This window comes from Sebastes fasciatus, chromosome 18 (assembly GCF_043250625.1).
Source record: "Sebastes fasciatus isolate fSebFas1 chromosome 18, fSebFas1.pri, whole genome shotgun sequence".
Lineage (NCBI taxonomy): Eukaryota > Metazoa > Chordata > Actinopteri > Perciformes > Sebastidae > Sebastes > Sebastes fasciatus.
In genome coordinates, this window is record NC_133812.1 from 12,666,393 (window position 1) to 12,683,501 (window position 17,109).

Sequence of the window (17,109 nt, forward strand, 5' to 3'; positions counted from 1 at the left end):
TTCTGTGCTGTTTTTATATATCAGACTTCATAGTTCTTATAGGTTGATCTACTTGTTTGTGAGCAAGAGAAGAAACCAATTTATGTTTCAGAGTTGCAGCTAGATCTGAAGTCAGATGTGTTCTTTAATGTTCCATATAGTGACCTCAGCTTGGAAACTAGTCTTCCTTATCACACTACAGTGTTTAGTAACAACATAACTGAACGGCCACATCACAAACAATCTAATCTTCTTTTCTTTTAGCCCTTTTCTCGCCTTTACGTAGCCGTCAATTTTTTCTATTTTTCCACTTGCACAGCCTTGGTTGCTAAGAGATTTATCATGCACTCTCAAAGCATCTTATGCACGTTGTTTAACCTGCATCACACTCCCTGCAGCGTGTGTTTGCCTCTCAGTCTAAACTTTGCAGACTCAGACAGTTGCAATATTTGTATCTGCAAGGGGACCTTGTGGTGAGCGATATCAGGCTTGTTGTTTCCTCCGTGCTTCTCCGTTGAAAACATCAGCACGCATCAGTGTTTCCCCTGCTTCTTTCACATTACACATTTGTAACCCAGGGTAACCCTTTTGCCCCATGGTTTTTTTTAACCATTATTTTTGCCACCTCGTTTTCATTCCTCCCTGCATGCAAATGAGTGATACCTGGTTTGTAACCATTGTTCTCTTGGGGTTTTAATTCTCTTACATCTGTGAATATTGTTAGCGGCAACACCTTTTTTTAAATACTACACTTGCACAATTTAATAAGTAACTTGTCTCGTGCAAAATGTATGTTAAAACAGATGTTGATGCACATTTTCTAGAAGACAATAACCAAGAGGCCAATAGAAGCTCTTTGCCTCTCGGTGCTTCTTTTTTCCTCCGTGCACTTTCTGTTGTTTACAGAGGGCAAGGTCTTTTTTCTTTCTCTCTTTTGTTTGTAGTCAGCGGCGGATGTGGAAAATACTGTCGCTGAGGCAAGCGGCAACCCCCCCACTTCCTGTCTGCAAGAAGTTCCTTCTCTTACCGTTTCCTCTCTCTCTCTCTCTCTCTCTCTCTCTCTCTCTCTCTCTCTCTCTCTCTCTCTCTCTCTCTCTCTCTCTCTCTCTCTCTCTCTCTCTCTCTCTCTCTCTCTCTTTCTCTCTCTTTCTCTCTCTCAATGGAAACTTTACTGTTTTTCCTGCTCTCCTCTTGTCATCCAGCTGGTCTGGGGACAGAGATAGGAGAGACCAGTGAGCCAGAAAAAAGATGAGGGAGCGACAGAGTGGCTGACTCTGAGGGAAGTTTCAGGCAGAAAGAGAGAGCGAGCGAGCGAGAGGAGTTTTGCATTGTATTCCAGTTTCGGGTTCATGTCCAGCTTTGCTCATTGAGGAAAAATGCACATTTATCATTAGTTTAAAACACTATTATAACAAATAAAATGTAAAAATAGCTACCTTCTAAAGAAACAAAGGTGCCTGAATAGTAAGGCATGTGTCTGACAACTAAACGCTGAAGAGTTTTGAGGAATTATTTCCTGGTTGGGAGACATCCATTTTCTGTCTGTGCATGTCTGATGATTGACAGCCGGCACAGCGTTAAAATAATGCACACACTGATATGGAAAAACACTGAAACGCAGACACTGCTCCATGTTTATTTAGATGGACCATCTAGGAAAGGCACTTTTCAAAGTTAGCTTTCATACCGTACGGGAATGAGCAGCAGCAAATGACTTCTGTAAAGGTAGGAGTGTCTCCAAGGAGATTATACTGGATATTGATTATTTGCTTAGACCACCCGAACTGATATAAAGGAGAACACGTCTAGAAGAATATCTTTAAAAAATAGTATTATCCTTAAATTTAACCAGGGAAAAAGGCTCAAAATTGCAGCAAAGCGGAGATACTTATAGGAACAATTTTCCCCCTGATTGGATTGGACATATTTTTTTTTTTTTTTGTAAATATATTTTATTGATTTTCAACGTTTTTAGCCCACACGAATAAAACATACAAAACATATATATTTGACTTGAAATTCTGGATTGGACATATTGACTTAAACTGGATACTAACTTGATTTCTAATGGGATGATTAATATGTAGTGTGCTCTCATTGGCTAGCTGGATTCAGCTGTAAAGGCATGGAGTTGATTTTCACACGTTTTCCTGCTTTCTGTACTCAGATATTATATTTATAATATCTTTTCTTCTTAAAATAAATCTTTTGTTAACCCAAAATAGTGAACGCAATAACTGCAGGAAGTTTGTGTGAAACGGGCCAATTATTTCCTGTGAATTTTGCATTAGAGATGAGTTCTCCTGTAATTTTTAAGAATTTTTAATACAATTATCTGTCTGTATTATATATATATATTTTTAACAATCATACATCCTTAAATTCAAACAGTGAAAAAAAAATTGGACTGGACATATTGACTTTATAAATGGATGGTAACACTTGATTTCTAATGGGATATTGAATATGTAGTGTGCTCTCATTGGTTAGCTGGATTCAGCTGTAAAGGCATGGGGGAAATTCTGGATAGTTGATATTCACACATGGTTTCCTGCTTTGCATCTGTATTCAGATGTTTATAAAAGTCTGTCTTTTTTCTTAAATCTTTTGTGTATCCTAACCTTGCAGCTAAAATAACATGTGCAAAAAAAACCCTCATAAAATGTTTCTACAACTACAAATGTTTTCTACACAAATCACCACTCTTAAGAAATTTAAAAACTTGTCTTCCCACGTGCATTTGTTATCTACATGTCACACGTTTAGAAACATTCATGCAAATTTTTATTTTCACCGACTAACAAAAAGTGATAGTCATCTGCCAGCTGTGAAATGATTGTTTCACAAGCTAAGACACCCAAATGCATTAATGCGCATGGCTAGTTTTTACTTTATAAAAACTCAGATGTTACAGGCTGAAGTTGCGTCGTATAGTAGCTTCATCAGCTCACTATAGAATGCGTGGGAGCTGCTGCTTAGGATGTTTCCTTTTTGTCTATTTCACCTTGTGTCGTAACTTCTGTCACAATCGTTCTGTTTCTCGTATTCAACACGAACACATGCAGGTTTGCACAAACATATACAAGTAGAAAAACGTGTATTAGTTTGCTTTTTCCTTGCAGCCTCTACATTTTCCCACTAGTACTTAGCGTGCATTCACACTTACACACCCACTCACACACACTTAGCTCCGTCTGTGTCTTTCAAACGCTGTGTGACCTGAGTGGAGATTTGCATGTCCAGATTATGTTTGTCCTCTGTTTTGCCAATCAAATGATGCACGATTGTTTATCCCTCGACACACACACACACACACACACACACACACACACACACACACACACGTGTACATGTTGTGGGGCATAGAAAGAGGAGCATGCAAGCTCGAGTTGCTTAGTTTTAAAAGCAGAGCAGAGAGTTTGGTTGCGTTACAGCAGGAGAGCTGGACAGATTACCCGTCCCGTCAGGTTGTCTAACAGAAAATCCCGCCGGCCGTGATGTGGTCTGCGTGGCTTTATTCAGTGTGGAGTGTTGTTGTGTCAGTCGGAGCCATCTTTATCATTACCGTGATCCACCTCCGCACCAGCCACCTTCAGGTACAGCCAGTGTTGCTTTTACTTTATTGTCACAGGGATGCTTTTTATCCCTGGATTTAGACCTTGTTTAGGAATGTTTGACAAGCTCTACTTTTGGAGTTAGATTTTATTGAGCAATAATAATCCTGGGTAATAGTTGTATAGTCTTTTTTTTTTTTTCATTACATTACACACAAACCAACCTCTCCTCCTCCTGATTGCATTTTAATGTCTCTAGCTCCTAAATCTACACACTGTGACAACGTCTGTTATTACTCACACTTGAGATAGTCCAGACTTTCTCTTTTCTCTCTCTTGCCCTCCAACAGCTCTCACACACACCAGCTGTAAGTGGGCAACGTGGGAGATGGATGACAGTGTGAGATGACAGAGAAAGTGCAGACCCTGGCTACTTACCAAGCTGTAGCCTGATACTCTTGTGCTCTTGCTAACTGGCCAAAGATGTTGGAAAGAATGAGAAGGGGAATACCATTCAGTTTGACTTATTCCTGCTTTTTTTTTAATGGTCTAAAAAAGCTTAACCAGTGTTGTGTTTTCTATAGAAGCCAGAAATCTGTCCACTGATGAAAATGTTTATCCACTGACAGTGGATCATTTCAACCTTTATTTATTCAGTGAGAGCTGGCATACCTACGCACTGACACATGGCGATTCCTAGTGCACGCTTCTACTGGATGTCCTCATTTTGCCTCCAGACCACCGTCATCTTACTTCCAGTGGTTCCCAGGCTTTGTTTTTAAGGGACCACTTTTCTATCATTCAGTTAACTGACATCTCTAACTGACCAAGTGACATATTTTATGGATATATCTGTTGTAGCGTGCTCAGTTGTAGAGCTAGAGCGAAGATACTGGCATCATATGAAACTAGAAAAACCTAAGGAATCCATTGGTACCAACCATGTCACACTAGCTTGGGTTAAATAACGCTCTAAACTTGCGCTAAATTCTGGCGAGGAAAAACTGGCATGGCCATTTTCAAAGGGGTCCCTTGACCTCTGACCTCAAGATATGTGAATGAAAATGGGTTCTATGGGTACCCACGAGTCTCCTCTTTACAGACATGCCCACTTTATGAATATCACATGCAGTTTGGGGCAAGTCATAGTCAAGTCAGCACACTGACACACTGACAGCTGTTGTTGCCTGTTGGGCTGCAGTTTGCCATGTTATGATTTGATCATATTTTTTATGCTAAATGCAGCACCTGTGAGGGTTTCTGGACAATATCTGTCATTGTTTTGTGTAATTAATTGATTTCCAATAATAAATATATACATACATTTGCATAAAGCAAGCATATTTGCACACTCCCATGTCGATAAGAGTATTAAATACTTGACAAATCTTCCTTTAAGGTACATTTTGAATAGATAAAAAGATCTGCAATTAATTTGCAATTAATTGCGATTCAATATTTTAATCGATTGACAGCCCTAAATATTTGACATTATATTCAATGCATAATGATACCAGTACAGAACAACAGATAAACTGTACAATTAACCCAAATAGTGAACGTAATAACTGCAGAAAGTTTATATAAAATGGGGAGAGATGAGTTTTTTCTGTTATTTTTAGGAACTTTTAATACAATTATATGTCTATATTATGTTTGTTTTTGTTTTTTCATTTTTAAACATCCTACATACATAATAGGCTTCTTTTCTGACAAATTCACCCTGACAGTTGGCCATTGTACTATCTCAGCTTTTTTAATGCTGTTCGGCAAAGTTGGAAGGCTCTCTGAAAATAGCTTGTGTTCAGGTCTTATATCTTACCTAAATAATAATCCAAATATTAAAAATAACAATTTCATTTAGTTGTTTTAGAGAAATGTATGAAATGCTGAGCTATAGACCATCTAAATTTTTTAAAAGTTAAAACCAAGAAGGCCTCGCGAATCCCTCTGAAGCTTTGGCGACTCCTGATGTGGGTCGGATTTGTGCCCAAAAAATCAGTTCAGTAAACTTTCCATTGTTGCACTTTCAAAAAGCAAATGCCGATAATCCTGACGCTATCCCAGGGTTAAGCTCTCTCTGAGACCCGTTTCAGCTGACCTCTGCAGTAATAGTTTCCACCATGTGATCTGTACACGTGTGTGTGTTTTACTTTTTGTAGGGGTCGAGTGTTTTTCCCTCTCTCTCCTTCAGTGGTGCAGAGAAAAACCCTACATGTGACTCTTCACTCCCTCAGACAGAAAACGAGGGAGAGGGATGAGAAAGTGTGTGTCCGAACGTGCGTGTGTGTGCGTGTGTGTGCGTGCGTGCGTGCGCACGTCTAACCATAGATAGTCATGCTATCAGCTGATGAATTTTCATCAGGTCCAGATTATGTGACATGGGTTATATATCTCCTTCTATGGTCCTCCTCTCTCTTATCTTATCCGTCCTCTTCTCCTCCTCTTCGTCCTCCTCCTCTTCTCATCTCTCTTCTTCTCTTCTCCGGTTTATTTGTAGACATAATATTATTTCTCCTGGCATTTGAAGACCAGAGGAACTCTTGTGTGTGTGTGTGTGAGAGAGAGATCACAACGTTAACAGACATGTAGCACCTGTGTATGAAAGGGAAGTTTCAGCATAAATGTTATATCACACAAGATGCAATCGCTGAGCAGATGGGTTCATTTAAAGGTGGATTTCATTATTTATTATAATATAAATTGGATTCAAGTGTCGGTAAAGCATTTTTTAATGTGTTTTTAAAGGGAAAACTCCTCAAAACATTTTGATTTTCTAATTTTTTTAGTGCTGTAGCATCCACTCTAGTAGCTCTGTCACAATGCTGCACAGCCAAGCATTGTTTAAAACCCACAGAACGAGACATCTGGAGTTTTTCCATCTGATGTAATGCTGCAAGGCATAAAAAAAAAACTGTCTTTGGCTTGAATGTGTTATTCAGTAAGAGTGTGATATACTTAAGCTTCAATGAGGTGTTGCAACATGCAGGAACATAATAAATTAAAATCTACTGACAGGATCATTTAGGAGGATAAAGAAGAGTATGTTTTTGCTTGTCTTAATATTCCACACTTAGTTCTTTTTTCGAATGTGTCATGTAGTAAACATAACAGGGAACATACAGTGATTTTTAGAGAGTTTAACAGTTGAGTGTTAATATATCTGTTGAAGGAAAGCCTTTCCATGACAAAGAGCTGGAGAAAGTGAGAACCAGACTTGAATCAGCTGAGATGAAAGCTGTTGATGTTGAAAACAACTTGCTGTGTCACAGTTTGTCAATGAGTTTGGTGTGTGTGTGTGCGCTTGTTTGTGTGTGTGTGTGTGTGTGGCAGGAGTCCCGCAGTTCATCCTTGCCAGGGACAGGGAGAGCCCTCGGAGAAACTGTGTGTGTGTGTGTCTGTTACCAGGGGAAACCCCGGCTTGATCCTCGAGAGTTTAGGCAAAATGTTCGAAAACAGCGAAAGGGAAAAAAAAGCGAGTGTGGGAGAGACTGAACACAGATCCCTTCAGGTCAGGGATGCCCCACAGTGTGTGTGTGAGTGTGTGTTTTAAAGACTTGTTGTTGTGAGCCATTAAACGAAACCGTAAAAAAGTGCTGGATCAGCCAAAAGTTCCAGAGGAGAATGTAAATTGGCACTCTAGGGGTGATTTTAAGATGACTGCACACTGCCATCTAAGGGAATTGAGCATTTGGTAGACTCGCCTAAATTCATTTTTTTCTGCGAGTTTGCATGGAGCTGGTAAACTCTGCCTCATACCATCCATACCTCAAGCCTAATACCATCATCATATCTTCAAGAGTGTCCAAATAGTTTGCATAACCAGAAAACACTGACTCAGGCCAACGATCATACATATCTTACCTGAAATGAACACGTCAGGCGTTACGGCGACACAGATTTGGTTGTTAAGTTCCTGGTTCAAAACCACATTGTTGGCATTCTTCTGAAGAATAATCACTCATGTTGTTGTGTGTGTTTGTGTTTGTGTTTGTAGCACAAGTCTTGGAAGAAGATCAAGAACATGGTCCACTGGTCGCCGTTCGTCATGTCCTTCAAGAAGAAATATCCCTGGATACAACTGGCCGGGCATGCAGGTATAACATGGTTCATAAGAATAACAACATGCTCAGGCTCATAGCATACACACACGTTGATGGTCAAAGGGGAAGTGTGTGTGTGTGTGTGGGGATGGTTAGCAACGGGATTGGGAAACATCAGGCGATTGGCGGTTGGAGGCTCAGCCACATGAAATTAAGAGCCTGCATCCAGTTCACTTGTTCAAAGCTGATCTACTGGCAAAAAAGAAGTGGGAAAATCACAGTTGTTGGTTTAGACCAACTCCCAATTACATCTTAACACGTTCTGCAGCTGCTTCACAATAAAAGCGTGTCTTTTTTTTTTCAGGGAGCTTCAAGGCGGGAGCCAACGGCCGTATATTAAAAGTAAGATGCTCTTTCACACCAATCACACCTTCTTTGTCATTGCACAGATTAGGGATGTCACGATAACCGACACTTCGGTACCAAGTCATTGCCAAATTCTAGACTAATGTCGTCCAGGGGATGATAGAAAATGTGTTTGGGATGCAGTAAACTCACTATCGACGCATCCAGGGGATGCTAAATTGTGAACAAATTCTAACATTATCATGTTGTGTTCAAATGTGATCTTGTAAAATGTATTTTTTGGCAAGAAATTTGAATATATCCAGTCGTTTGAAGAAGATGTTTTCACAGCAATATCAAATAGGAAGTGAAACAGGTCATAATTCCCTCTATTATCTACCAAAAAGCAGTATGCGTTTGGTAATAAAGGAGTGTATGTTGAAGTAGAAGGGCTTTATGGTTTTACTTTTGTTTTTACCGTGGTATGGAATTGGTATCGATAATCGTGGAGTTTCTCTGGTATCGACCACTAAATTTCTGGTATTGTGACATCCCTAACACACAAAGTTGCTGGAATACATTCTGGTTCAGAGAGGTGCCACATGTTGTTATTGCTGAATCAGTGTAGCCATGAATGACAACAGCATGTTCGTTGACATCTTTTAGAAACACTGTGAATGTGAGCAGCGCTGTTTGTCCCTCCTGATGAGGGACGTTCTGCGCCCGTACGTCCCTGGTTACCATGGAGACGTGGAGAAAGACGGCCAGAAGTACAACCAGATGGAGGATCTGCTGGCGGAGTTTGACTTCCCGTGCGTGATGGACTGCAAGATGGGAGTGAGGTGAGAAGACACATGACATAACATGACATAAATCTTCATGTAGCAGGGTGGTAGAGTATTTACATAGTTTCGATTTATGACTTGATTCTATGACTTTTAATGTACTTTACTGACAATTAAAAGTGAATAGAAACTGCGGCATGTCCTTTAAAGTGGAGCCAGAAAGTCGGTCTGTGAACTGTGATGGATGTTTACAACTGACAGTTTGTGTGATGATTTTACCATTCGCCTTTGTTTTCTCTTCCAAATACGTCTGATTTCTCTAAAACCCGTATAATCATCTCATCTGTCGCTGTGTTCCCAGATCTTCACACTGAACAGCTGTGTCATACTGTTTGGAAAGAGATGTCTTCTTCGCACCTTCGCTTTCACCCTCTCCGCTCGTCTCTACCTCGTCCTCCTACCTCTCTGCGCTCACGTCTGTCACCCACCCTTTCTTCTTCTCTTCTGTCTTCTTCAACCGCCCACCACCTGTTCTGTTTTTATTTTACTTCAGGACCTACCTTGAGGAAGAGCTGACCAAGGCTCGTAAGAAACCCTCCCCGAGACCCGACATGTATCAGAAAATGGTCGAGGTCGAGCCCGAGGCGCCGACGCCGGAGGAAAAGCTCCTGAAAGTGGTGACCAAACCCAGATACATGCAGTGGAGGGAGACCATAAGCTCAACGGCCACCCTGGGATTTAGGATAGAGGGAGTCAAGGTAAGACTCACTTCCCTCCTTTCTTCCAGTATTCAGTGTGTGTGTGTGTGTGTGTGTGAGAGGGGGGTGTCCTTCAAGGGCATGATCTAACTTCCTGTTTTGAACAGAAACTTCCTCTGAAGTATGTTTGTGCATGAGCTCCTTTGTCGCACACGAGGCCTGTCCGTGGCAGCTCAATATGCCTTGGCATCTGGCACTGACATCGTACACACACACACACACCCACACACACACACACACACACACACACACACACACACACACACACAAATCTCTCGATGTCTCTGCTGTCTTTATTTGAGGGTTGTGGCTATATAAGGACATCCACGGCCTCCCGGTGGTCTGTTGCCATGACACTGAGGGTTATCCCCAGAAACAGAGTGTGTGTGTGTGTGTGTGTGAAGAAATATAAAGTGTGGATGTGCAGTTCATGCAGTTCATGTACACTTCAACCTCTGTTTTTGTGCATATGTGTAACTGTGTGTATTATATAGGGTGTATGGGAAAAGCGTGTGGTAATTAGGTATGTTGTGTGTGTGTGTGTGTGTGTGTGTGTGTGTGTGTGTGTGTGTGTGTGTGTGTGTGTGTGTGTGTGTGTGAGAGAGAGCACTAGCTGTACTCATGACATGAACCATAAAGGGAAACATACTTTTGTCTCCAAATAGCGTCTTGTTGCCTGGCAGCCAGCAGAATAAGAAACACTCATTTGTTCTTCTCTGAACCAACCAACTGGTTTGTTACCACTGCTCGTGCTGCTTCTGTTGCTAATCTACTGTACTATTGTTACTACTGTACATGCACTACTGATATCAATGCTGCAACTCCAGTACTTCTATTGGTTCACTTCTACTTCTACTAGTGCTTCCACTTTGTTATTACCAGAGGTGGAGAGTAAAGTTGTCTGGCGACATCTGGAAGCTGCTTGACATCCTCCTGGATTCATCTCTTCACATATGTTCACATTATATGTATCATTTTAAAATTGTCATATGGATCATCTATGTTGTATTTTCATTATGTTGTTACTCTGTACACACGACATCTATTGCACGTCTGTCCATCCTAGAAGGGGGATCCCTCCTCTGTTGCTCTTCCTGAGGTTTCTTCCATTTTTTTTCCCCGTTAAAAGTTTTTTTGGTTAAATTTTTCCTCATCCGATGAGAGGGTCGTACTGCAAAGAACAGAGGGTGTCGTACAGATTGCAAAGCCCCTGAGGCAAATTTGTGATATTGGGCTATACAAATAACATTAACTTGACTTGCTCTGCTAGTTTGCTTGATTATTTGCTTTTTGTGAGACTTGATAATTTGACTCTACAACATTTTACATGGAAATAACTAAAAGCTCTTGTTACCAGGACAACAGAGACAGAGCTGTGCATTTATTTGACGTTGATGTATTGGGGGAAAAAATGTCAGAACTGCATGTCACATGATGCCCCACAGGCCCATATACAGCAGTAAAGGCTGAAACTATTTAGGGCTGCGACTAACAAGCATTTTCATTGTCAATTAATCTGTTGAATATTTTCTTGATTAATTGATTAGTTGTTTGGTCTATAAAATGTCAAGAAGACGTCCTCAAATGTTTTTTTTCCAACAAGCAGGATGGCCATTTTTCACTATTTTCTGAAAATGTATAAATTTAAAAATAAATGAATTAACACTATTTGCTAATTGTTAGTTGCCATATCAAAATGTGTTAAATGTCCACAGAAATGACAACTTCATGAGAAAGTGTTTCTGTATATGGCTCTGGTCAGTAAAACAGAGCCAAAGACCTTTCCTTGCTTATAATTCCCGGCTAAATCTCTAAAAATATCTTTCCTTCCTTCCCTCCCCTCATTGTTTGTTCATCCTCTCCTCTGCTCCTTCTCCTTCCTCCCTTCACGTCCTCTGCTACGCTCCTCATCCCATCTCTACAAGAAGCCTGGAAGTTGTAGTTTATGAGGAAATTACATTTTGTCTTATACTATCTGTACAAATAAGCGTCACATTGAACCTAAATGCTGACGGTCTCCTCTTCCTCTTCCTCTTCCTCTCCTCTCTGTAGAAGGAGGACGGGACGGTGAACAGAGATTTTAAGAAGACGAAGACGAGAGAACAAGTTACTGTAGCCTTCCACGACTTTGTCAAAGGAAATAAGGACATACTGGTGAGTGTGTTTATAGTGTGTGTGTGTGTGTGTGTGTGTGTGTGTGGGCGGGGGGTCAATAGCCTTGACCACTGAATGGGACAGAAAAACAGACGAGCAATGTAATTTAAAGTTGAAATGTTCTGTGCTGTTTTCACAATCCCATGGGACACACAGACACACACACACACACACACACACACACACACACACACACAGATGCACACACAGATGCACACATATACACATTGTGATCTTAAGCTTCCTTGGCCAGAAGAAAAGGGAAGTCCTTGGGAACTCCCTGGGCCTCTAAACACACACACACACACCCACACACACACACACACACACACACACACACACACACACACACACACACACACACATATGGACACGCACTTACACACCATTAGTATTTGACAGCATTGGATACATGTGTATGCCTGTAAGTGCTTTTATTGTTTGTTTGCTTTTATTGAAATACATCAAGACAGGCATTACATGAATGAATTTTTAGATTAATTGTAAAAATAGCTATAAAAGCTAAAGTGTGTAGCAGACTGGGCTGAGAATAGATCATGTGGCTCCATGACCCAACCAGCAGCCCAGTCTTATAGTACAGACAACAGAACTGGGAGAACAAAAAAATAAAAGCTTGTGTGTGTGTTTTTTCCCCAGAACGGTTATCTAAGCAGGCTGAAGGAAGTCAGAGACACTCTGGAGATCTCCCCTTTCTTCAAAACCCACGAGGTAAAGACACACTGCTGCTCATGTGGTGCAACTCTGAGACATATATGATTATCTTTAAACTGGCATTCATATATTGACCCAAAAGGCAAAAATAAAACATTATTCACATAGAAATGATGTGAGAAAATATGTATGTATGCAATATCATTTTCAGCTTTGTTGTTTGTGAGTACACAAAACACGTTTTTAGACCTCATAATGTCCGTGTAAAGTTGAACTGTTTGAGTGTCCCGGAAAATTACTGCCAAATTTCAACCACTATTTGAGGATATTTGCAATCTTTTGGAAAGGTTTACATGCTTGTTGTATGTTGCATTACTGCAAATGCTTTATGTTGTAGGACTTGGCTCAGTTTCCATGCTCTGTAGACTGTATTGTGACATATTAAAGGGCGGGTCCATTATTATTATTAATAATTTTTTTAAATGTTTATATATAATTATGTAGCTGCCCTGTGGTATCCCGTATGTACTCAAATGTGAACATTCAAATTTTGGTCAAAGTATGTATGTTTTAGCGTCAAAATGCTATTTTCCCAATCCCTTCTAAAAACGTTTTCCTACATATATATATATATATATATATGCATCCTTATAGTCAGTGTATTAACGTTACATACAGTAACTTAGGTGGCGGTCTAACGCCACGTTAGTTCGGCTCCGAAAGTCACACAATAACATTAACAAACTCACCGTTCGATGCAGCGGTAGACCAACAACTCCCGTGTTCTGAGAGGTATAATTACTGATTTTGTAAATGGAGTCTGGTCTGGTGGCTTTTCAGACAGCGATATAAGCTTCTGTTCCCTTTGGAAAAGGGCTGTCTGACGGCAAAGCAGCCGTTATATCGCTCTCTTCAAAGCCACCAGACTACATTCACAAAATCAGTAATTATACCTTGCAGAACACAGGAGTATACATACAACCCCACCTCAAAAAATCCAAACCAACCCTTTCAGTTATTTCCAAACTTAGCACAGCTAACGTTGCCGCACAGCTAATGCTAGCATTCACATTATTCACAACCTTACTGATCAGCTTCAATTAGCTTACTTTGGTAACCTACGTCACTGCTTTTTGCTAACGGCTGAGTGGGCGTTTCCCTTTGAAAAAAAAAGGGAACAGAATGCAGATGGACACGCCCTTTAACTTTACCAAACAGCACATAGCACATCCTTAGTTCAAGTCCTGGTTAATGTGTATTTTGCGTCACTGTACATTCATATTGTAATTTATTGAGTTAGTAATTAAGTGTAATTTAGTGACACTAACTCACTCAGCAAACACATCAGTGCAGCACAGACCTAACCGGTCTCGTCATGGAAATTGGACAGCAACGACTTGCCCGCACATTCAGTTTCGCACACACACACACACACACACGCACACACACACACACACACACACACACACACACACACACACACACCAGTAGACATAAATGTAAGAAGTGGGTGTGCAACAAAACAGGAAGTGAGATCATATGTATTGAGGGACACAAACAAACACGTTGAGTCAAAAGGAGGAAAACTGTTTTAGTAATTATTTCCTGTTTTCTTATTCGTCCCATTGTCTCGCTGTGTCTCTGCAGGTGATTGGCAGCTCCTTGTTATTTGTTCACGACAGTAAGGGACGGGCCAAAGTGTGGATGATCGACTTTGGGAAAACAACGCCTCTTCCCGACGGGGACGAACTAACCCACCGAGCACTATGGGTAGAGGGCAACAGAGAGGATGGTTATCTCGCTGGACTTGATAGTTTGTTGGACATCATTTTATCCATGGCGAACTCTGAGACTTGAAGTCTGAGGGTTTCAAAAAAAAAAGAAAAAGAAAATCCAAGTGAACATTTGGACACACAACAACCACTTCCATTCATTCTTCTTTTCTCTCGGGAACACTTTGGACTTCCTCATGGATTCCTTCATTTGTCCTCATGTTGGAAACCGCATCATCCCGTAACAATGCGTGACCAAATCCATTCATGGTTGACACCTTTCTATTCAGATCCGGTGGATTTCACATCCATAGCCCTTTTGATGTGATCCATAACAGGCCTTTTTCATAGCAAACAATAAACATTAAAGATGACTCAGTTCCAGTAAGTCTCCCAGTAAGCCATCCCTGTGAGCCAGCATTCACAATATCATTAATGTCATCACCTGTTTTTTCTGCTATGACGTCGAAATGTCTGCTGTGAAAAAAGGTCTTTAAACCTGCAAGACAACTTTTTACTAAAGAAATTTTACAAAAAAATGTAGATTACCTATTTCAAATTTGAAGGCTAAGGCTGGTGATATTTTTGTTATTATGAACAAATCCCATAAAAAGACCCAAAACAATATGTTACGCCAAATTCACACCAGGCAGCGGCGAAGTACAACTCACCGCAATAATAATTTTGTTCTGCGGCCAGGAGGCGTATTCTTGTGTTTTAGGCTGGAAGAAATTCTTTGTAACATAGGTCAACATGGTCTGTTTACTTATTCTCTGGCCGCACTTCGCCGCTAAACTTTTATGAACTTTTAGTTTGGCCACACTTCGCCACAGAATGAAACGGTGGCAGCATGCTGAGCTTGGTAGAGGCCGCCGCAGCTTTTCACAGATATTGCATGGCAGCTCGCCGCAGGCCACACTTGGCCGTTGCTCAGGTGTGAATTCTACGTAAGTTTGTTTTTCAATATCTTCCCAGCCTGTCTGTGGCTTTCGGCGCCAAACCCATTTGTCCCTGCTGAAGACGTAAATCTATAAAAAGTGTATCATGAATATATGGTTTCATTTTTAAAAAAAGACTACATCATTTTCTAGAACAGCTGGGCACTGTAGTTTTTTAGCAAACATTACACAAACAGGAGGAAATAGTGTGTTTTGTTGGGGACTATTTTCAGCAACGGATTAATACACTTTTGGTGTGCTAGTGAATGTTTGGGATTAACTAAAAAACAGACAAAATAAAAAAAAAAAAACAGTGTCCATGTTCATTTTAATGAATGAACATGTCACCCAGTGCAGCAGCAACAATGTTTTGGGACAAAGATGGACCACTATGGCTCAGAGGAATACGCTTTATCGGACTTTAGATACACAGACAATAGCTGTAGGATCAATTAATGGTTGGTTTTGGTCTTTTTGTGGGATTTGTTGTTAATACAAATTAAAAAAAAAAAGAAAATATCACCAGAATTATCATTTAAAGCCACTATGTGTGGAATTAGATTTTAATTTCTGACTTTGGCGCTCCCTGGTGGTAGCATCAAAAAATACATTGTAATTGTCTCACTTTTCTATATGATGCTATCCTAATTTGAAAGATGCTGTAATCACATAATAATTGTATATATAGGGGCCTTAAAACTTCCATATTTTACATTAAATATCTTGATTTGGGTACACCCTTAGCTCTCATGACTTTTAAAACAGTAATTTAGATCCATTCAATCAGAGTTAGATTGTATTTCTTCCTCAGCATATCTGAACTCAATTTTATTAGATTTTTTTTTAATCCGTTTGACCACAACTTCACCACATTGCCAATTTCTTTTAAAAATAATCTGCACTTGATTACATTTCCACTGTTAGAGAGATTGTACAGTTGAGTGTGTTTTATGGTGGAAAACAAAACTAGTCTTTTAGCTGTTTTAACCTCTGTTCAACCAGGTCACACTTAGAAGTTAGATACTGTAGGTTTTCAGTGGCAACCATGTTTCCTCCACAATAATCCGGCAATTATGTGGAGCTAAATTGTACATCTCACTGTAGTTTCAGTATGTTACAGAGCGCATTGTTTAACAGCCAACATAGCGTCCATAGTTCTTCCCTGAACAAACACTTCTCACCCTTCTCACACTTCTTTTGTTGGGATTGTTCACAATGTACAATATGGTTTATTATGTTTGATGTAGTTTTTCTGTAACATTATTTTAATGTACTCAAATCCTGTGGAACACTTAACAGCCATGAACAATCGTATTTAAGCTATACAGTGCCTTGACATTACAAAGCCAAGTCATAGACAACTGAAAATATGTTTGAAATGTTACTATGAACTTTTCTCCTAGTCTTAACTGTTTCTGTGCGTAGTCTCGGGTGCATGTTTTATTATCCTCTTAAAGTTTGGGCTTAATTTGTATTTTGTTCTGTTTTTATTTATAACATTATATTATGTTTTCTTTTTTTTTTTAGTTAATGGGATACTGTGACATTTTGAATTTTGTTGTTTTTGTCTTCAAGCATGTGTTACAGCATGAGTGATGGTGGTGCCGGTCTGCTGACATTGTGGACTTTATTCAAAACATTGGATGTGGCGGTAGAAAAGATTGATGGTGTTTAGACAATGATTCCCATTTATTTGAATGGAGAATGCAAACATTCACTTCGAAACTGGTCGGGCAGATAAGGGAGAAAAACATGTCTTATAATGTAACAGGTTCTTGATGAACAATAAAAACTAAATAGTGTGTAGGTTCCACTCTATCATATATTTACCGTGGTTTTCAGTTGATGTTTGCAGTGACGGTAGACGCAGAAAGAGACTGATTATAATTCCATGCAGTGCCTTCTTAAAGAAGTATTTCGACATTTTGGGATGCTTATTGGCTTTTTTTGCCGAGAGTTAGATGACAAGATGATACCACTCTCATGCCTGTACGCTAAATATGAAGCATTCGCCAGCAGCATAAAGACTGGAAACAGGGAAACAAAACCAAGATTATCTCACACTGATGGACTTGTGTAGTGTATTTATTGTTATGTGATTGTTTTTTG

The 17,109-nt window shown here is 40.0% G+C and overlaps 1 protein-coding gene across 2 annotated transcripts in view; it reads left to right on the forward strand.

Moving 5' to 3' along the window:
- The window catches only part of LOC141755691 (inositol-trisphosphate 3-kinase B-like), a 33,593-nt gene extending 16,793 nt beyond the window's left edge, over positions 1–16,800 (forward strand). For both annotated transcript variants that reach the window (XM_074614788.1, XM_074614790.1), the window contains exons 6-12: positions 7,531–7,630; positions 7,941–7,978; positions 8,588–8,763; positions 9,260–9,464; positions 11,517–11,618; positions 12,276–12,347; positions 13,938–16,800. In XM_074614788.1, coding sequence (XP_074470889.1) covers positions 7,531–7,630; positions 7,941–7,978; positions 8,588–8,763; positions 9,260–9,464; positions 11,517–11,618; positions 12,276–12,347; positions 13,938–14,147 — 903 coding nt within the window. In that variant the 3' untranslated portion in view covers positions 14,148–16,800. The remainder of the gene's footprint in view (positions 1–7,530; positions 7,631–7,940; positions 7,979–8,587; positions 8,764–9,259; positions 9,465–11,516; positions 11,619–12,275; positions 12,348–13,937) is intronic.
- The last annotated feature ends 309 nt before the right edge of the window (positions 16,801–17,109 follow it).